Below are 22,297 nucleotides of genomic sequence, written 5' to 3'. Positions count from 1 at the left end.
TCTCTCCTCCTATCCCCTCTCCTCCTATCCCCTCTCCTCCTATCCCCTCTCCTTCTATCCCCTCTCCTTCTATCCCCTCTCCTTCTATCCCCTCTCTTCTATCCCCTCTCCTTCTATCCCACCCACACTCCTCCATCCCTCCCCACAAACTCCTCTACCCCTCCTTCCCCATTCTCGCCAACTCTCCCTTCAATCTCTACCCCTTCCTCCCTGCAATCCCCTCCTCTACTCTCTCCACCCCCCCACTATCGTCCCTATTACCCCCTCTCTCCCTAACCCTCCTCTACCCTGTCCCTCTTCACACTCTCCCCATCCTCCACAAGCATTCCCCTTCTCCACTGTTGCTCCCTCACCTCCCCACCTCATCGTTCTAAGTTCCAATGAGTCGTCTTCTCAATAAACTAACTCCTCACAACCAACCACCTCTGCACCACCTCCAAAGCCCGTCCATCCTTCTTCAAGTAAGACCAGAACTGCCCGCCGTTCTCCAGATGTGGCCTCACCAGGACTTTGTACAGTCGCAGCAGAACCTCCCTGCTCCTCAACTCAATCCCTTTAGCAAAGGAGGCAGACATCCCATTTCCCTTCTTGACCACCTGATGCATCTGCAAACCACCTCTGAACAATTCATGCATAATGTCGCCCTGCATAATAGTTTGCTGCAATCTTTCACCATTTAAATACCATCCTCCTATTTCCTTCCGAAAGGCACCCATCTCCTTTGATATTCCACCCCCAACGGGCCGGGAGTGGGGGAAGTGGGCACTCACCTGTGAAGGAGTCCTCGTTGATAATGATCTCCTTGACCTCGTGCTCCCCCTTTTCATCCAGGGCATGCTGCAGGGTCACCTCAGATGTGTCGTACGTGTAGGACCTGAAGACCATGGTGCAGTTCTGCCAATCGAAGGGGAAGTACATCACCTGCAAAACAAAATTAGGATGGGACTGTACTTGCTGGAATTTAGAAGGCCTTCACTGGCAGAGGAATTGAGTTGAGGAGCAGGGAGGTTCTGCTGCGACTGTACAAAGTCCTGGCGAGGCCCCCATCAGGAGCACGGCATGCAATTCTGGCTTCCTTACTTTTTTTTTTTTTTTTTTTTTTTTAAATTTTTTATTTTTCACACCATAAATCACAATAGCCATGATATACACTTTTTCTTTTCCACACATTTACAGTGACTTTTTCTCCCTCCCCCCTCCCTCCTCCCAAGCCACCCCCCCATCCCCCCCCCTCTCATCCATTTTAGTTATACAATCTAGGTTGCATTAATTCAGTTAGACAATGTTGTCATTCAACAAAAATACACCAGAAATTCTACTGAGTCCATTCTTTTCTTCTCTTCTCCTTCCATCAACTTAGGTAATGTTTGTTCCCGGTAGGTTTTCGCTATTGTATTTAATGTAAGGCTCCCATACTTGTTCGAATATTTCAATATTATTTCTTAAACTATATGTTATTTTTTCTAATGGAATACATTTATTCATTTCTATATACCATTGTTGTATTTTCAAATTATCTTCCAATTTCCAGGTTGACATAATACATTTTTTTGCTACAGCTAGGGCTATCTTAACAAATCTTTTTTGTGCATCCTCCAAGTCAATTCCAAATTCTTTATTTTTTATGTTACTTAGGAGAAAGATCTCTGGATTCTTTGGTATATTGTTTTCTGTTATTTTATTTAATATCTGATTGAGATCATCCCAAAATTTTTCTACTCTCTCACATGTCCAGATTGCATGAATTGTTGTTCCCCTTTCTTTTTTACATCGAAAGCATCTATCAGATACTGTTGGGTCCCATTTATTTAACTTTTGCGGTGTAATGTATAGTCTGTGTAACCAATTATATTGTATCATACGCAGCCTCGTATTTATTGTATTTCTCATCGTTCCAGAGCATAACTTCTCCATGTTTCCTTTTTTATCTTTATATTTAAATCTTGTTCCCATTTTTGTTTAGTTTTACCATTTGTTTCCTCATTTTCCTTTTCTTGCAGTTTAATATACATATTTTTTATAAATCTTTTGATTAACATTGTATCTGTAATCACATATTCAAGGTTACTTCCCTCTGGTAAACTCAAGTTGCTTCCTAATTTATCTTTCAAGTAGGATCTCAGTTGGTAATATGCCAGCGCTGTATCTCCCGTTATATTGTACTTATCTCTCATTTGTTCAAAGGATAAGAATCTACTTCCTGAAAAACAATTTTCTATTCTTTTAATCCCTTTTTTTTCCCATTTTCTAAAGGCAAGGTTGTCTATTGTAAAAGGGAGTAGCTTATTTTGCGTCAATATTAGTTTTGGTATTTGGTAATTTATTTTATTTCTTTCTACATGAATCTTCTTCCATATATTGAGGAGATGGTGTAATACTGGAGAAGTTCTATGTTGTACCAATTTTTCGTCCCATTTATATAATATGTGTTCAGGTATCTTTTCCCCTATTTTATCTAATTCTAGTCTCGTCCAGTCTGGTTTTTCCCTTGTTTGATAAAAATCTGATAGGTACCTTAATTGTGCGGCTCTATAATAATTTTTGAAGTTTGGCAATTGTAAGCCTCCTTGTTTATACCATTCTGTTAATTTGTCTAGTGCTATCCTCGGTTTCCCCCCTCTCCATAAAAATCTCCTTATTATTTTCTTTAACTCTTTGAAGAATTTTTCTGTCAGTTGTATTGGCAATGCCTGAAATAAGTATAGTATCCTTGGAAAAATGTTCATTTTAATACAGTTTATCCTTCCTATCAGTGTTAGTGGTAGCTCTTTCCAATGCTCTAAATCGTCTGTAATTTTTTCATTAGTGGATTGTAATTGAGTTTATATAATTGGCCTAGATTTTTGTTTATTTGCACACCTAGGTATCTTATTGCCTGCGTTTGCCATCTGAATGGGGATTCCTCCTTAAATTTTGAGAAATCCGCGTTATTCATAGGCATTGCTTCACTTTTATTTACGTTTATCTTGTATCCGACACTTCTCCATATTCCTTCAATTTCTTATATAGTTCTTTTATTGATAGTTCTGGTTCTGTTAAGTACACTATCACATCATCCGCAAACAGACTGATTTTATATTCCCTGTCTTTTATTTTTATTCCTTTTATATTATTATCTCTTCTTATCGATTCTGCTAGTGGTTCTATAGCTAGCGCAAACAATAATGGTGATAGTGGGCATCCCTGCCGCGTTGACCTGCTTAAGTTAAATTGCTTTGATACATGTCCATTTACTGTCACTTTCGCTAACGGTCCCTTATATAATGCTTTAATCCAATTAATATACTTCTCCGGTAAACTGAATTTTTGCAATACTTTGAACAAGTAATTCCATTCTACTCTGTCGAAGGCCTTCTCTGCGTCTAAAGCAACTGCTACTGCCGGTGCTTTATTTCCTTCTACTGCATGAATTAAGTTAATAAATTTACAAATATTGTCTGTTGTGCGTCTTTTTTTGATAAATCCAGTTTGGTCTAAATTTACCATTTTCGGTACCTGTTCTGCTAATCTGTTCGCTAATAGTTTAGCTATTATCTTATAATCTGTGTTTAGCAAAGATATTGGTCTATATGACGCTGGTGAGAGTGGATCTTTCCCTTGTTTTAGTATCACTGTAATTATTGCTGTTTTACATGAATCTGGTAAGTTTTGTGTCTCATCAATCTGGTTGATTACATCCAGGAGGGGCGGTATTATTAGGTCTTTAAATGTTTTGTAGAATTCTATTGGGAGTCCATCCTCTCCTGGTGTCTTATTATTTGGTAAATTTTTTATTATCTCTTGTATTTCTACTGTTCCAAATGGTTCTGTTAATTTATTTTGTTCCTCTATTTGTAGTTTTGGTAGTTCAATTTTAGTCAAAAATTCATCTATTTTCCCTTCTTTCCCTTCGTTTTCGGTTCGGTATAATTGTTCATAGAATTCTCTGAAGTTTTCCTTAATTTCTTTTGGATTATATGTAATTTGTTTGTCTTTTTTCCTTGTTGCCAATACCATTTTCTTAGTTTGCTCTGTCTTAAGCTGCCATGCTAGGATTTTGTGTGTTTTTTCCCCTAGTTCATAATATTTCTGTTTTGTCTTCATTATATTCTTCTCCACCTTATATGTTTGTAATGTTTCATATTTTATTTTTTTATCCGCCAATTCTCTTCTTTTGGTTGTATCTTCCTTTATTGCTAATTTTTTTTCTATGTTTATTATTTCCCTTTCCAACTGCTCTGTTTCCTGATTATAGTCCTTCTTCATCTTGGTTGCATAACTTATTATTTGCCCTCTAATGAATGCTTTCATTACGTCCCATAGTATAAACTTATCTTCCACTGATTCCGTATTTACTTCAAAGTACATTTTTAATTGTTTTTCAATAAATTCTCTAAAATCCTGTCTTTTAAGTAGCATGGGGTTTAATCTCCATCTATACATTCTTGGAGGGATGTCTTCTAGCTCTATTGCCAATAACAGGGGTGAGTGGTCCGATAATAGTCTAGCTTTATATTCCGTTTTCCTAACTCTCCCTTGTATGTGGGCTGATAACAGGAATAGGTCTATCCTTGAGTATGTTTTATGTCTAGTCGAGTAGTATGAGTATTCCTTTTCTTTTGGGTTTTGTTTCCTCCATATGTCCACAAATTTCATTTCTTGCATTGATTTAATTATAAATTTGGTTACTTTGTTCTTCCTGTTAATTTTTTTCCCCGTTTTATCCATATTTGGATCCAAATTCAGATTGAAATCCCCTCCTATTAGTATGTTCCCTTGCGTATTAGCTACCTTCAAAAAGATATCTTGCATAAACTTTTGATCTTCTTCGTTAGGTGAATATATATTCAGTAGATTCCAAAGCTCTGAATATATCTGACATTTTATCATAACATATCTCCCTGCTGGATCTATTATTTCCTCTTCTATTTTAAATGGCACATTTTTGCTAATTAATATAGCCACTCCTCTTGCTTTTGAATTATACGATGCTGCTGTTACATGTCCTACCCAATCTCTCTTTAATTTCCTGTGCTCCAATTCAGTTAAATGTGTTTCTTGGACAAATGCTATATCTATTTTTTCCTTTTTCAGTAAATTTAGTAGTTTCTTCCTTTTAATTTGGTTATGTATTCCATTAATATTTAGAGTCATATAGTTCAGCGTAGCCATTTTATATTTTGTTTATCTTCTCTTTCCGTTTTTCCATCATTACCTTTCCTCCTTTTCCATTTCTGTTTTCTTATTTTCAACTCTTTACCAGACAACATTCCTACAACATCCAACATTTTCCTTATTCTCCTATTTCTATCTTCTTTATCCCCAATCTCCCCTTCCCCTCCTGAGTTGCCCTTTATCCCTTGTCGGACAACCACATCTCCCCTCTCCATTTGGATTTGCGAATCCACTCGCAAGCGTCAACTGATTTTGCAGTGACCGCTCTTTTCCCCCCACCCAGCCCCCCCAGAAAAGATTTCGTTTTTTATATGTCACAAAGGTCACTCTTTTAGTTCCCTCCTTATTCTCTCTATTCCATTACCTTCCCTTATTAATTCTTGTCTATGCTTTCTATGTTTTCCTCTAATTACAGATACTTTCACATATGCCCATTGTCTCTATTCACTCTTATACCTTTTTACCCGCATACATATCAATCGTGGTCATTTTTACCCTCCTTACCCGTCTTCATCCCTCAGTCTATTTTTGTCTTTACCCACATACATATCAATCGTGATAATTTTTGCTCTCATTACCCGTCTTCATCCCTCAGTCTATTTTTGTAATTGTTCTGCAAATTTTCGTGCTTCTTCTGGATCCGAGAATAGTCTGTTTTGTTGTCCTGGAATAAATATTTTCAATATCGCAGGATGCTTCAGTGTAAATTTATATCCTTTCTTCCATAAAATCGCTTTTGCTGCATTGAACTCTTTTCTCTTCTTTAGGAGTTCAAAGCTTATATCTGGATAAATGAAGATTTTTTGCCCTTTATACTCCAGTGGTTTGTTGCCCTCTCTTACTTTTTCCATTGTCTTCTCCAGTACCTTTTCTCTTGTAGTATATCTTAGGAATTTTACTACAATAGATCTTGGTTTTTGTTGTGGTTGTGGTTTAGGGGCCAATGCTCTATGTGCCCTTTCTATTTCCATTTCTTGCTGTAGTTCTGGACATCCTAGGGCCTTAGGGATCCATTCTTTTATAAACTCCCTCATATTCTTGCCTTCTACATCTTCCTTAAGGCCCACTATCTTTATGTTATTTCTTCTGTTATAATTTTCCATTATATCTATTTTTTGGGCTAGTAGTTCTTGTGTCTCTTTAGTTTTTTTATTAGATTCCTCCAATTTCTTTTTTAAGTCTTCTACCTCCATTTCTGCTGCTATTGCCCGTTCTTCCATCTTGTCCATTTTTTTCCCCATTTCTGTTAAGGTCATATCCATTTTATTTATTTTCTTTTCTGTGTTGTTTATTCTTCTTCTTAAATCATTGAATTCCTGTGTTTGCCATTCTTTAAATGACTCCATGTATCCTCTAACAAGAGCAAGTACCTCCTTTACCTTGCCTATCTTTTCTTCTTCTATTTCCCTGTACTCTTCCTCTTCCTCTTCTTCTTCCTCTAGGTTGACCATCTGTTGTTTCTTTGCTGCCCTTTCCTCCTCTTCTTTCTTGTTTCTATTGTCTTCTGTGGTCTCTTCTTGCTGCAGGTGTTCTGCAGCTGTCGTTGCCGGCTGTGGAGATCGACTCCCCAGCTGGTCCCCCCTCCCGTCGGTGTGTTTTTTTGTATGCGCATCGCGCATGCGCGAGGAGTCGCGCATGCGCGGTTGCGCACTTTTACTCGGCTCTGTGAGCCATTGTTGTAGTTCTCTTTCTACCGACCTGAGGTAGTGGGGTCTTCTCTCCACAGCGGGCCTCTTCGGACAGGTAAGGCCTTCACCTTTTTCCTCCGTTGTCTTCTCTTCCTCTCTTCTTTCCGTTGATTTTGATTTTTCTCCTTTTGTCTCCATCTTCTTTCCACCTTTATACTCACTTTTCTTTAACTTGTATTTCTGTGCCTTTGTATTTTCTCTTGTTTTTCCCGACTTTTCTGGAGAGGGCTGGAGTTCACCGTCCGGCCACTACTCCATCACGTGACTCCCCCCTGGCTTCCTTACTTGAGGAAAGATGGACTGGCTTTGGAGGCAGTGCAGAGGGGGTTCACCAGGTTGGTTCCAGAGATGAGGGGGTTGTCCCACGAGGAGAGATGGAGTCGTCTGGGAATGAACTCGCTGGAATAAGAGGGGATCTTATAGAAATGTATATAATTCTGAAAGGCATAGGCAAGTTGTTCCCATGAATGGGGGAGACCAGAACTAGGGGACGTGGCCTCAAGATACAGGGCAGTAGGTTTAGGACGGAGATGAGGAGGAACTGCTTTTCCCAAAGGGTGGGGAATCTGTGGAATTCACTGCCCATTGAAGCAGTGGAGGTGACCTCAGTAAATAAGACCAGGTTGGGGAGATGTTTACATCATAGGGAACTAAGGGACATGGGGAAAAGGCAGGTCGGTGGAGATGAGCCCATCATCAGATCAGCCATGATCTCACTGAATGGGGACCAGAGTTCGACGGGCCGAACTGCCCATTCCCGCTCCCATTTCTTATGGCCTGCCCGGGTGAGAGCTGATGGGTAGGAAACTGATTCTCGCCCACACGGGCTCAAGGTAGAAGGGATGGCCTGAGTGCTGTTTCTAGGTGCTGAGTTGACCACTCCCCTCCTCACCCCCACCTCGGGGTGGCGTCTGTCAGAGAGAAGGGCCTGATCATCAGAAATAGAGGAGAGAGAGGAAAAAAGCAGGTGGAGAGGAGAGAGGGGCTTCCAGAGAGACACATGAAAGTCAGCAAACGTAGAAAAAACAGAGATGCTGGTCTCCAACCTCCTTGGGAGTTTCATCACTAATGTTTCCCCGGGAAGGGCATCCCCTCCAGCGAGGGGCTCAGCAGCCACTGCTGGAGACTGGCTCACGGGAGTCAAGTATTGGAATCTGGACACGAGCGGGCGCCGAGGGCAGGAGGGACTCCCAAAGGGGCATCAGGCACTAAAGGGCTTCCTGACCGCGTCGGAGGTTCGGGTCCAGAGCCTGGGTGGCCGATGGATCAAACCAGAGTCTGTGCGCCTGCAGAGGCGAGAGGTGAATCCACGGACACTCAGTGGCTCTGAGGGGACAAGGGGGAGGGGGTGTCGGGCTACAATAATGGCACACGAACAGCAGGCAGAAGGAAATCTTCGGCCCACAATGGGGTGCCGACCTTTAGGCCCTACCTTCCACTTTAAATTCCTCCATATGCTTGTCTCATCGTCTGTTGAAATTCTCCCACGTACTTGCCTCCCCCACTGACCCAGGTCGTGCATTCCACCCACCAACCACTCTGTGGGTATAGGGTCTTCCTCAAATATCTCCCCTGAACTCTCCCTCCTCTCCCCACCCACCCCCTTGCATTGAGCAGTGGCGCCCTGGGAAGGAGACGCAGGCTGTCCGCTCTATCTATTCCTCTCACTATCTTGTACACCTCTATCACGTCTCCCCTCACCCTCCTTTTCTCCAAAGAGTAAAGCCCAAACTCCCTTAATCTCTGCTCAGACGCGAAACCTGGTAGCATCCTGGTAAATCTCCTCTGCACCATGTCGTTCCCATCATGGATATTACGTGTTCTATATTATTACACAATAATCTTGATCGTTTCAGTGTAATCTTGCTCTCGATAGATTGTTCTCTTTACATGGCTGTGTGAATGTAAGAGATAACCTGTGGATCAGCTTGCAGACGACCCTTCCCTCTGGACCAGATAATTAGTCCCAACTATTACCAAAAACCTAAACCAAAATAACAGGAAAATTATTTCCTGGGAATATTACCAGACTGGATCCTAGCTTCTCCAACCCTCAATCTCACTGGATTCAATTTGTGGTGGGTTCAAGGGTGGCCCCAAGGTTCAAATGTCATCAGACTGTGGCAGAAAGGCCAAAGGACATAGGTCAAGGGTTCACTGCATTTGGTGGAATCCGGCCAAGGGTTCGAGGGCCATTCGTCTGCAGCTGAAGATATTACATCACAGAAACAGGATGAGCGGTCGTCGGCCAAATGTTCATGGTTCACACTCGGGTTCAAGGATTGGTGCACCCAGAGTCGGGTTCTGGGCTTACATCAGGGATCGGGAGTCCGTGAGACACAGGAACGCAGCTCTGCGGAGACAGCGATGGACTTACTCTGATGGTGCAAGAACTGCGGAAGATGGCAGACGGCAACCAACTGATCGCGCCAGTATGCTGCACTAACACGTTGACGTAGAGCGTTATTTCAAAGACCCCATCGTTACTGCAGAGAAAAATAGAAAGGAAAAGAGAGCGATGGAAGAGGAAATGGAGAGAAAAAGTGAGAGAGGTGAAAGGACAGGGGGGGAGGGATGACGGGAATGAGAGGGGGCCGATAGGGGGGGCGGGACAGGAGGACGAGGGGGGCGGGGGAGGGGGACGAGGGGGGCGGGGGAGGGGGACGAGGGGGGCGGGGGAGGGGGACGAGGGGGGCGGGGAGGGGGACGAGGGGGGCGGGGGAGGGGGACGAGGGGGGCGGGGGAGGGGGACGAGGGGGGCGGGGGAGGGGGACGAGGGGGGCGGGGGAGGGGGACGAGGGGGGCGGGGGAGGGGACGAGGGGGGCGGGGGAGGGGGACGAGGGGGGCGGGGGAGGGGGACGAGGGGGGCGGGGGAGGGGGACGAGGGGGGCGGGGGAGGGGGACGAGGGGGGCGGGGGAGGGGGACGAGGGGGGCGGGGGAGGGGGACGAGGGGGGCGGGGGAGGGGGACGAGGGGGGCGGGGGAGGGGGACGAGGGGGGCGGGGAGGGGGACGAGGGGGGCGGGGGAGGGGGACGAGGGGGGCGGGGGAGGGGGACGAGGGGGGCGGGGGAGGGGGACGAGGGGGGCGGGGGAGGGGGACGAGGGGGGCGGGGGAGGGGGACGAGGGGGGCGGGGGAGGGGACGAGGGGGGCGGGGGAGGGGGACGAGGGGGGCGGGGGAGGGGGACGAGGGGGGCGGGGGAGGGGGACGAGGGGGGCGGGGGAGGGGGACGAGGGGGGCGGGGGAGGGGGACGAGGGGGGCGGGGGAGGGGGACGAGGGGGGCGGGGGAGGGGGACGAGGGGGGCGGGGGAGGGGGACGAGGGGGGCGGGGGAGGGGGACGAGGGGGGCGGGGGAGGGGACGAGGGGGGCGGGGGAGGAGGACGAGGGGGGCGGGGGAGGAGGACGAGGGGGGCGGGGAGGAGGACGAGGGGGGCGGGGAGGAGGACGAGGGGGCGGGGGAGGAGGACGAGGGGGGCGGGGGAGGGGACGAGGGGGGCGGGGGAGGGGGACGAGGGGGGCGGGGGAGGAGGACGAGGGGGGCGGGGGAGGAGGACGAGGGGGGCGGGGGAGGAGGACGAGGGGGGCGGGGGAGGAGGACGAGGGGGGCGGGGGAGGAGGACGAGGGGGGCGGGGGAGGAGGACGAGGGGGGCGGGGGAGGAGGACGAGGGGGGCGGGGGAGGAGGACGAGGGGGGCGGGGGAGGAGGACGAGGGGGGCGGGGAGGAGGACGAGGGGGGCGGGGGAGGAGGACGAGGGGGGCGGGGGAGGAGGACGAGGGGGGCGGGGGAGGAGGACGAGGGGGGCGGGGGAGGAGGACGAGGGGGGCGGGGGAGGAGGACGAGGGGGGCGGGGGAGGAGGACGAGGGGGGCGGGGGAGGAGGACGAGGGGGGCGGGGGAGGAGGACGAGGGGGGCGGGGGAGGAGGACGAGGGGGGCGGGGGAGGAGGACGAGGGGGGCGGGGGAGGAGGACGAGGGGGGCGGGGGAGGAGGACGAGGGGGGCGGGGGAGGAGGACGAGGGGGGCGGGGGAGGAGGACGAGGGGGGCGGGGGAGGAGGACGAGGGGGGCGGGGGAGGAGGACGAGGGGGGCGGGGGAGGAGGACGAGGGGGGCGGGGGAGGAGGACGAGGGGGGCGGGGGAGGAGGACGAGGGGGGCGGGGGAGGAGGACGAGGGGGGCGGGGGAGGAGGACGAGGGGGGCGGGGGAGGAGGACGAGGGGGGCGGGGGAGGAGGACGAGGGGGGCGGGGGAGGAGGACGAGGGGGGCGGGGGAGGAGGACGAGGGGGGCGGGGGAGGAGGACGAGGGGGGCGGGGGAGGAGGACGAGGGGGGCGGGGGAGGAGGACGAGGGGGGCGGGGGAGGAGGACGAGGGGGGCGGGGGAGGAGGACGAGGGGGGCGGGGGAGGAGGACGAGGGGGGCGGGGGAGGAGGACGAGGGGGGCGGGGGAGGAGGACGAGGGGGGCGGGGGAGGAGGACGAGGGGGGCGGGGGAGGAGGACGAGGGGGGCGGGGAGGAGGACGAGGGGGGCGGGGGAGGAGGACGAGGGGGGCGGGGGAGGAGGACGAGGGGGGCGGGGAGGAGGACGAGGGGGGCGGGGGAGGAGGACGAGGGGGGCGGGGGAGGAGGACGAGGGGGGCGGGGGAGGAGGACGAGGGGGGCGGGGGAGGAGGACGAGGGGGGCGGGGGAGGAGGACGAGGGGGGCGGGGGAGGAGGACGAGGGGGGCGGGGGAGGAGGACGAGGGGGCGGGGGAGGAGGACGAGGGGGGCGGGGGAGGAGGACGAGGGGGGCGGGGGAGGAGGACGAGGGGGGCGGGGGAGGAGGACGAGGGGGGCGGGGGAGGAGGACGAGGGGGGCGGGGGAGGAGGACGAGGGGGGCGGGGGAGGAGGACGAGGGGGGCGGGGGAGGAGGACGAGGGGGGCGGGGGAGGAGGACGAGGGGGGCGGGGGAGGAGGACGAGGGGGGCGGGGGAGGAGGACGAGGGGGGCGGGGGAGGAGGACGAGGGGGGCGGGGGAGGAGGACGAGGGGGGCGGGGGAGGAGGACGAGGGGGGCGGGGGAGGAGGACGAGGGGGGCGGGGGAGGAGGACGAGGGGGGCGGGGAGGAGGACGAGGGGGGCGGGGGAGGAGGACGAGGGGGGCGGGGGAGGAGGACGAGGGGGGCGGGGGAGGAGGACGAGGGGGGCGGGGGAGGAGGACGAGGGGGGCGGGGGAGGAGGACGAGGGGGGCGGGGGAGGAGGACGAGGGGGGCGGGGGAGGAGGACGAGGGGGGCGGGGGAGGAGGACGAGGGGGGCGGGGGAGGAGGACGAGGGGGGCGGGGGAGGAGGACGAGGGGGGCGGGGGAGGAGGACGAGGGGGGCGGGGGAGGAGGACGAGGGGGGCGGGGAGGAGGACGAGGGGGGCGGGGGAGGAGGACGAGGGGGGCGGGGGAGGAGGACGAGGGGGGCGGGGGAGGAGGACGAGGGGGGCGGGGAGGAGGACGAGGGGGGCGGGGGAGGAGGACGAGGGGGGCGGGGGAGGAGGACGAGGGGGGCGGGGGAGGAGGACGAGGGGGGCGGGGGAGGAGGACGAGGGGGGCGGGGGAGGAGGACGAGGGGGGCGGGGGAGGAGGACGAGGGGGGCGGGGGAGGAGGAGGAGGGGGGCGGGGAGGAGGACGAGGGGGCGGGGGAGGAGGACGAGGGGGCGGGGGAGGAGGACGAGGGGGGCGGGGGAGGAGGACGAGGGGGCGGGGGAGGAGGACGAGGGGGCGGGGGAGGAGGACGAGGGGGCGGGGGAGGAGGACGAGGGGGCGGGGGAGGAGGACGAGGGGGCGGGGGAGGAGGACGAGGGGGCGGGGGAGGAGGACGAGGGGGCGGGGGAGGAGGACGAGGGGGCGGGGGAGGAGGACGAGGATAACGGTGGTGAATGAACATCTCCTGCCACCCAAACTCCCCACCCCGACCCCTGTGTGACGCAGGTTGGGGGGATGATCCACACCTCTCCTCTGTGGGTTGGGGTATGAGGGGGGAGGGAGTGGAATGGGCTCCTTCCAGGACCCTCAGCCGTATCGGGGGCACTAACTTGTTCATCAGAACGATGTCGGGCAGCCAGACGTCGGAGGAGGGAATGCGGAGATCTTTGATGCCTTCGTATTGATTGGGGTCCCACCGCAGCCGGTAGTCCGTCCACGCCTGGGGAGTGGGGTTTGGGAAAGGGTGAAGAAGGGGTAAGGAAGAGGAGGGGGTGGGGATGAAGGGGTGAAGAAAGGCGAGACCAGGATCCAAACCCATTAGGTTCATATTCCTCGACCAGCGCTATCTCTCTCCCCATCACCCCTTCCCCTCATGCCCCCCTCTTCTCGCGCCCTTACCCGCACCACCGTCTCCCCCTCTCCCCCACAATATCCTCCAACCCCCTTGGGAGGAAATCCCTGAAGAAGGCCCCCCCCCACAAAGCCGCCAGCCCCCCCCCACCCCTACGGGGAACGTCACCAGTCTCGGGGCAAGGGTCAAAGCTTGAGGCCTACCAGGTTCAAAAAGACATTAGTCGTCATCTCTTCGCTTTTTTCATTCTGCAGGAAGGAGAAACAGTTCGGAGTGTCTGCCCGCTCACCCTCACGATTCCCCCCGCCCCCACCCCCGGCAGCCATTGCACTCACCCATCAATTTCCCCACCCCAGTTGCTGTCCCCTCTGGCACCTTCGGCAGCCCTCAGAGCCCCCCCCACCCCAAGACAGCCAGCAGCCCAGACACTCTCTCCCTACAAGACTGACATGAGCAGCTGAGCCCAGCAGCAAGAGAATCGCTGGAACATTGAAACGGAGATTGCAGAGAGCCAACATTCCTGAACCCCGAAACCCCAGGGTCCGATTTCATTTGGTGCCAGAGATTTCACAAGGTTACGTCAAAAAACGAACCTAGGGTGTTCTTACAAGAGGAAGAACCTCCCCTGATATCCAACTCCATCTGTCACAGACAGCTCAAAGCACGTCCAAACTCAGTGTCAGACTTTTATAGCCCGATGACAGAAGGCAATGGTGCCGGCCTTCAATCGCAGAATTTAGAACATAGAACATTCCAGCACAGGTCCTTTGCCCCATGTTTTGCCGTCCCACCAATACTATCCCACAACAATTTAGCTTTTCGCTCCAGTACACTAACAACTCCCATCACTCCCTTCCCCACCCCTGCCATCGAGTGGGTTCACGCACCTCAAGATTTATGGATAGTTTCTATCATGTTGTTATCAGGTCCCTGCATAAACGCCACAGCAGTAAAGGCTTTGTCATAACTCATCTCTCTCTGTAACTCGGGAGGTCTGCAGTCACTGGGACATACACACACACCGGAGGAACTCAGCCTGTCTCACAGCTTCCACCGGAGGTAAAGAAACGTCACATCGTTTGGGCCCGTGGTGATTCAATAACTGTTTATACTGCTTGACAGTATATGGTCAACAAGCTGGACTGCATGTTGGGTCAAAGGGCAAGGATAGGTGGTGAGAGGGGATGAAGATGAGGGCTGGGGGAACATGGACCGGGGGGAGGGGGACCCCGGGCGGGGGAGGGGGACCCCGGGCGGGGGAGGGGGACCCCGGGCGGGGGAGGGGGACCCCGGGCGGGGGAGGGGGACCCCGGGCGGGGGAGGGGGACCCCGGGCGGGGGAGGGGGACCCCGGGCGGGGGAGGGGGACCCCGGGCGGGGGAGGGGGACCCCGGGCGGGGGAGGGGGACCCCGGGCGGGGGAGGGGGACCCCGGGCGGGGGAGGGGGACCCCGGGCGGGGGAGGGGGACCCCGGGCGGGGGAGGGGGACCCCGGGCGGGGGAGGGGGACCCCGGGCGGGGGAGGGGGACCCCGGGCGGGGGAGGGGGACCCCGGGCGGGGGAGGGGGACCCCGGGCGGGGGAGGGGCACGCGGGCGGGGGAGGGGCACGCGGGCGGGGGAGGGGCACGCGGGCGGGGGAGGGGCACGCGGGCGGGGGAGGGGCACGCGGGCGGGGGAGGGGCACGCGGGCGGGGGAGGGGCACGCGGGCGGGGGAGGGGCACGCGGGCGGGGGAGGGGCACGCGGGCGGGGAGGGGCACGCGGGCGGGGGAGGGGCACGCGGGCGGGGGAGGGGCACGCGGGCGGGGGAGGGGCACGCGGGCGGGGGAGGGGCACGCGGGCGGGGGAGGGGCACGCGGGCGGGGGAGGGGCACGCGGGCGGGGGAGGGGCACGCGGGCGGGGGAGCGGCACGCGGGCGGGGGAGCGGCACGCGGGCGGGGGAGCGGCACGCGGGCGGGGGAGCGGCACGCGGGCGGGGGAGCGGCACGCGGGCGGGGGAGGGGCACGCGGGCGGGGGAGGGGCACGCGGGCGGGGGAGGGGCACGCGGGCGGGGGAGGGGCACGCGGGCGGGGGAGGGGCACGCGGGCGGGGGAGGGGCACGCGGGCGGGGGAGGGGCACGCGGGCGGGGGAGGGGCACGCGGGCGGGGGAGGGGCACGCGGGCGGGGGAGGGGCACGCGGGCGGGGGAGGGGCACGCGGGCGGGGGAGGGGCACGCGGGCGGGGGAGGGGCACGCGGGCGGGGGAGGGGCACGCGGGCGGGGGAGGGGCACGCGGGCGGGGGAGGGGCACGCGGGCGGGGGAGGGGCACGCGGGCGGGGGAGGGGCACGCGGGCGGGGGAGGGGAAACGTGGACGATGGGGGAACTTAAACAAGGGTGGGTGGGCTCCTCCTGCTGACACTTACCAGGATGATGAGGTTTGAGAGGGTCAAGCCCACCCTCACTGTGACTTTCTCATCCACTGTCCGAGCTGGCCGCACCATCGGGTTGTAGGAATCGAACAGTGCGCTCAGGAGTCTGTTCTCCGCCACTGACGCCCCTACCCCTGGGTCAAAGGACAAAGGTGAAGTGAAGCCAAGTTTCATCCCAGTCTCTTCCAGATCCACCGTCCCTCTCGTGATGCAGCCCCCTCCCCGACACGTCCTCTCCCTCTGCCCCCTTCCCCACATTCTGAGCCCCTACCCAACCACTACCCCTGCCCCACCCATTACCTCCCTCCCTCCCTGTTCAGTTCCTTCCACCTCTTGCTTCTCCCCCTCCACTCCCAACCCACCTGCCCCTCATCTCTCCACCTCGCCTTCATGTCCTCCAACCCCTCCATCACTATGCAGCTCCCTGCTCCACCCCCCCTCCTTTCCTTTAGGGCCAATTCCCCTCCTTCCTCCTCCCATTCCTGTTCAGATTTGCTACCCCGCCCATGACCCCTCCTTCTATCCCATCTCCCTTTTCCCCTCCCTCCGCATTCACCTCCCATCCCCCTTTGATTCCGACTTGTTCACCACCACCCCAGCCTTCACCGTGACCCCCTTTGGTGCCCCCCACCAATCTCTCAACTGTGGACGCACGTACGCGGGATCCCGGTTCATTGAAGCCTTCTCCCATCGGGGGTCTTTCCGCCTTCCATCACCAAAGAGGAGTGAAGGGATCACTTCCCATCTCTTGGGGGGTCTCCCCTGGACAGACGAGATGGGGGGGGGGAGGTCTGGGACTGTAGCTTGAACCCCCTCCCTACCTCCCATCCCCCCCACGCCCAGCCAGACCCGTCCCCTACCCCTACCGCAAGAAACAACCCGACAGTATAACCCCAACCTGGACAAACCGTCACCATCTCTCACCCTCAGAACTCACCACCCATTAGAAAGACCCTCTTCAAAGACATCAATGCAGCCACCCAATAACACCTCTCCACCCCTACCGCACCCAATTCCTCCCACCAATACACACCCACTTCATGCCCCCACCCAATATACCCCCACCAAATATTCCTTCATCCAATTCCCCCTACTCAACGTTCCCTATACAATACTCCTCCACCCAATCACCCCCACCTCTGCCTCCCACCCAATGTGCCCCCGCCAAATGCTCCCCACCAAAACATCCCCACCCAATGTCCTCTATACAATACTCCTCTACCCAATCAACCCAATCCACTGCTCCCACTCAATGTTCCCCATCCAATGCCCCCTTCATTATACCCCCACTCAATGACCCCACCAAATGCACCCTCCACTTAATGCCCCCCTCTCAATGCTCCCCCACACTGGACCCCCCGTACCGCTGAGGGCCGCCGCGACCACCAACAACATCAGACCCAGCACCATTCTCACGACCTCCATCGCCCACGACTGCTCTCCGAACCAGCGGGCACCACCGCCTGATTGGCCGGCGCCACTGGCCGGTGCCGCGCCTGATTGGTGGAGAGCGGCTGCCACTCAGCTAGAGGGCGGGACGGCTGGGCCAGGGTGCGGCGACCACCTGGCACTGTCACTCGAAAGGGCAATTAAAGGGGAGGTCACTGGTGGGGGGGGGGGGGGGGGGTTAAAAGGGCCGCGGTTTGCCAGATGGAAAAACCAACCCTTTGGAAATGTGGCCACTGTTGCATCTTTCAGTGGTCTCCTCTAGCTTCTCCTCACTGCCCACACGCCATGTCCATACTCATCCCTCTGAAGCACAAGTTAACTCACTGCCAATTGTGGGATCTTGCTATGTGCTGTTTGACTGCCATCCACAGGTGGAGGGGATGCAGCGAACGGTCCCTGCGTTTCTCCCCGGGGATGGCAGTCAAACGGGGAGAGATCAATCTCCAGAGCTCAGGGGGAAGGAGCACTCATCGAAACATTGGAGGGTGCCAGGGCGATACAGCAGGGGTGTGTAGGCCCTTCAGCCCCTCAACTCTGTGCTGACTGAGCACGAACTGAGAAGACAGCCAACCCTGCGCGGTTTAGGTCAATTTAATTTTAAATGACTTGTTTATTTCAGTAGGGATTTTTTTTTGGTGTTTGAGCATTTCCAAATCACTTGGTGCTGAAGGACTGAGATGGATGGGAAACCTCCTCACAAGAGGGGAGAGTAATGTCAAGGTGCTACAGTGGTGGTAATTAAAGACCACGTGTCACAATGTACAGTGACAACAGTCCCTTTCTAGCAGACCCTCTGCCTTGAGGCCGGTGACAGGAGCGGATTTAAAACTGCTAAAAGGCTGCTTGCAGTATATAACGTGATGCGGAGGGTATGAAAAGGCCTGTCCATAACATCCTGCGACCGTGGGGTCTAGGACCAAGATGGCGGTGCCCGTGCTCGGCAGTGCCAACAAGGGGTTGCAGACTCCGGGAGTGCAGCAGCAGGGCACCATAAAACAGGGAGTTCACCCCCCTTCTCCCGTTCATAAAGAGAAACTGAGGAGGGAAATATTAGAAGCTGGGAAATGTCGTCTACATCTATTATTTAAAGAAAAGTATTTCTTACTTCTGTGTTCTGTAGTATTCACAAACTAGCTTTTATGTGTTTCTAGAGCCCAGAATCTGGCTTCCTGCCAATGGCTCCTTGCTTCTGCAAATCAGAGCTTAATCTCTCTTTCAAGGCTACAGGTGCCTGAAGTCAGACAGACATGCTCTAACTGTACAATTCCCCAGATGTTCTCATAGAAGCTTCCAGAATTTTCTAGCAGACTTTCTTTAAATCTTAACCTCTTCCAACCAAATTCACAATTCTCTAAAACACTTTTCTTTGAATAAATTGTAGGTGACACTTCCCAGTTCGTTGTTGGCTAGCAACTATATGACGACCCTGCAGGGGAAGGTGACCGCTGCGGCGGACCAACGAGGGACTCAGCGGCTGAGCGACCACCCCTCCAGTCGAGGGACCCGCACGGGCTGCTGGAGACCAGGTATGGGAGCCGGGATTCGAAAGGGCGCTGAGGGCAAGAAGGGCTCCCAAAGGGACTGGAGGCATCCTGATTGTGTCAGAAGTTCGGATCCGGGGCTCGAAGAGGATTGGACTGGACTCTGTGCCTGGAGGCGAATCCCCGGACACTCGGTGACCCTGAAGGGATTCGCTTATGCTACTCTTTCTCTCTACTGTAAGGGTCAAACAGTAATGATAGTACAAATTCTATCACCAATGTGTATATGTATATATGTACAGATTGTAGTGTAGGATGACTGTGATTGGCTGAGAGTGTAGCCACACCTACTGGCAAATCTTGAAGGATTGCTCCGAGCCAGACCATACTGGACTGGTCAACCTACATGTGATATGCCTCCAGTCTTTTAGTTGATAAAAGTCTTTGGTTCTTTCCACGCACACTACAAACTCTTTGCCTTATGCCAGGCAGCGTCATGTAATATTACACATTCTGCACTATTACATGACAATGAAGGAATCTTGAAATAACTTAGTGTGAATAGAGTTTATTTTTGAGAAAAGAAAACATAGTGTGGTTGGTCTCTCCTGCAGATGGTGACCAGGCCTCACACCGGACCCGTGGGCTGGAGGAGACCAGCCTCTTGGGCCCGGGGTCCGTCAGGGTGCAGGGGCTCCCGACGGGGCGTCGAGCGCTGACAGGGTCCCGGTCGCATTGGGGGTTTGGCGGAGCTCGGATTGGCCACAGGAAGCGAGTGGCATCGGAAGATCAGCAGCACCTACCCGTCCTCAGGACATTGAAGGGTGGGGGGTTGGGGGAGACCAGTCTCATTCCTGCTTACAGTGGCCGGTGGCATCACCACGTGGGGACGGGAGCTGCAAACCATCGGGCCGGACGTCAATGCAGAGATCACCGGGGTCTCTACTGGCGACGTTCTCAGGAGGGGGGGGGGGGCGGAGGGCTTAAACGGGCTCCGACAATGATCGAGGCCCCTTTCCATCCACACCCAGGATCTCTGATCCACCACCGTCAGGAAGGAGGAACAGGAGCGGGACGGGCCGGGGTCCGGAAGCCAGGGGCCAAGCTGGGTTTCAGCTTCTCTTCGCAGGCTGTGAGATAGACCATCCTGGAGCCGAGTATTTCATTTAGATACACAGATCGGTTACAGGCCCTTCCGCCCAAATGAACCTGCATCAGCCCCCCCCCCCCTCCCAGAACGTTTGAACTGTCAGAGGAAACCACGCAGACACGGGGGGGGGGGGGGGGGAACGACATACCAATTCCTCATAGACCAACCCCACACTGAACAGAAGAGCTTTTGTGTTAAACCTGCGGCCTGGAATTGAAGTGGGGACTGGTTATTTTCTGGGCCGGAGGAGCGAGCAAATGGGAAGAAAGTCGGTGCTGGTCTTGACAGCGGCGCTGTCCCAGTGCCCACCCCCCCCCCCCCTCCGTTATGGGCAGACAAAGTCCCTTTAATACAGGACAGCGGGCTCCGGAGCGGTCAGCGCTGCCGCACACACCTCGCTCACCGCCCTGCCCCCGGGGCAGAAGGAGGACTCCTTACGGGCGAACCCCTCCCCTGGTCTATTGGAGACCGGGGGATGGCGGGGGGAGGGGGACGGTGAGTGTTGCGCCGAGCTAGACCGCGTAACAGATGCTTGAAGTCGGTTGACTGACCCCCCCCCCCCCCCCGACCGCCTTTCATTTCTGCATTCACGTTCCGTGGATACATGGTTGCAGCTCCCACCCCTGTTTGAATAGCTGAAGGGGGCCGCTCCTCGGGTCGCGGCTAAATTTCAGCACCCCACCCCCCCCCCCCCCCCCCAGCTCGGTCTCGCGTCGAGTTGGGTGGGTCGCTCGGGACACCTCCTGGATCCAGGCAGCGGGCAGTGGCAAATTCGGCCCGGGACGATTTCTGGGGCTTCCATCGGGTCGGGGAAAGAACGTGTCCATGGAGTGGAGTGGGGGGGGGGGGGGGGGGAGGTTGGGGGAAGGAGCGGTGCCATGGGGCCAGGGTTATGGTGCACCTTTGATATTTCTCGCCCTGCCCCAGTCATCGTTTCCCGACAGATCTTTCCTACCGGAGACCAAATTGGATTCTAATAATCCGGTACCTGCTCCCGCTGGAGCCTCCCGGTCCGACAGCGGGACCGGGACGGGGGTCCGCTCCTCCAAGAAATAAAGACGCTATTGTGCCTTTTTAAAAAGCAGAATTGAAGAACCAGGTAAAATGTTCATTCAGGGACGTCGGCGATAAAGGCACCGTGATTGTGGCTTCTGGCAGGGTCTAGTGGGCGTTAGAATCTAAACGTGTAAATAGCGTGGAACCGAAATTTTGTAATATATTTGTGATTTCTTGATCTCACTGAATGAACGAGCTGTGGTGAAAGGATAATACACACGTTGCATCTGTATTGGTGAGACTGCTCTCTACCGGGAGTGCGCAGCGCTGCAGACGGGCAACTTCGTTCAATTGACCAGGACATCCCATTTCTCCAGGAAGGAACCACTCTCCAGTGAGCCAGAAGGAACCAGAATTCGGTTGTGTCATCTCCGGTTACAAGATGTGTGTCTGGGATCAATGTGGGAATGATACTGGGGGAAGAGAAATTTGACACCTTCCCTTTGCAGAATCTCTCGCACAGGGACAGTTGGGATTAGACCCTCCGCACCGTCCCGTCACCCACTCCCGGGGCCAGACCCGGAGTGACGCTCCCTCCGCACCATCCCGTCACCCACTCCCGGGGCCAGACCCGGAGTGACGCTCCCTCCGCACCGTCCCGTCACCCACTCCCGGGGCCAGACCCGGAGTGACGCTCCCTCCGCACCATCCCGTCACCCACTCCCGGGGCCAGACCCGGAGTGACGCTCCCTCCGCACCGTCCCCTCAACCACTCCCGGGGTCAGACACAGGGAAGGATTTTCCACCCAACTCAGTTTTAAGCAGGGCTGAGTCTGTCACGCCAATCGCACGTTATCCTCTGAGTCCTGCACCAACCCAACGTGGAAATCCTTCACCATTCCTAAACCCTGGAACACTCTCCCCACCAGCAGCGGGGGAGCAGTTCAGGTCACCCAACTTAAGGAAAGGTACCTGGATGGGATGGTTAACGTCGCAGCTAGTGCAATGTTGTTCCAGCGCCAGCGACTTGGGTTCGAATCCCGCGCTGTCTGTAAGGAGTTTCTCCGTTCACTCCGTGTCTGCGTGGGTTTTCTCCGGGGTCTTCAGTTTCCTCCCACCTTTCAAAATATATGGGGGGAGGTGGGGTGTGGTGGTTGTGGGTTAATCGGCAAGAACGGCCTGTTATCTGCTGTATACATTTAATTTTTAAGAAATCCTGAAAGAGGGCAGAGGTTTCCTCGGATATTGCCGGGCCTTGAGGCACTGAGAGACGAAAAAGGCTAAACAGGTTCGGAGCGTCAGAGAATGAGGGGAGATTTGACAGACATGTGCACAATTATGAGGGGAATAGACAGAGTAAATGAAGGGTGAGTGAGTTACAAACCAGAGGGCATGGGTTCAGGGTGGAAGGGGAGATGTTTAGAAGGGCCTAATGGCCTGTTTCCGTGCTGTAATTGTTATGTTATATAAGGTTGGACAGGTATATGGATGAGAAGAAGATGGAGGGTTATGGGCATTGTGCAGGGAGGTGGGACTAGAAAGGGGTGTTTGGTTCGGTGCGGACTAGAAGGTCCTAATGGCCTGTTTCCGTGCTGTAATTGTTATGTTATATAAGGAACGTCTTCACACAGAGAGGGGTGGGAGTGTGGAATAAACGAGG

At 55.3% G+C, this 22,297-nt stretch overlaps 1 protein-coding gene across 1 annotated transcript in view; it reads right to left on the bottom strand.

Annotated features, from left to right (window-relative positions):
• Nucleotides 1-17,010, bottom strand: part of LOC138754888 (acetylcholine receptor subunit beta) — a 40,708-nt gene extending 23,698 nt beyond the window's left edge. The window contains exons 1-6 of the mRNA XM_069919844.1: nt 16,926-17,010; nt 15,556-15,695; nt 13,355-13,399; nt 12,910-13,019; nt 9,220-9,328; nt 771-921 (exon numbers count right to left, since the gene is read on the bottom strand). Coding sequence (XP_069775945.1) covers nt 771-921; nt 9,220-9,328; nt 12,910-13,019; nt 13,355-13,399; nt 15,556-15,695; nt 16,926-16,986 — 616 coding nt within the window. The 5' untranslated portion in view covers nt 16,987-17,010. The remainder of the gene's footprint in view (nt 1-770; nt 922-9,219; nt 9,329-12,909; nt 13,020-13,354; nt 13,400-15,555; nt 15,696-16,925) is intronic.
• Nucleotides 17,011-22,297: the final 5,287 nt, after the last annotated feature.

The sequence above is a fragment of the Narcine bancroftii genome, chromosome 2, assembly GCF_036971445.1.
Source record: "Narcine bancroftii isolate sNarBan1 chromosome 2, sNarBan1.hap1, whole genome shotgun sequence".
NCBI classification, from domain to species: domain Eukaryota; kingdom Metazoa; phylum Chordata; class Chondrichthyes; order Torpediniformes; family Narcinidae; genus Narcine; species Narcine bancroftii.
This window is presented reverse-complemented; position numbering and strand designations above follow the sequence as displayed.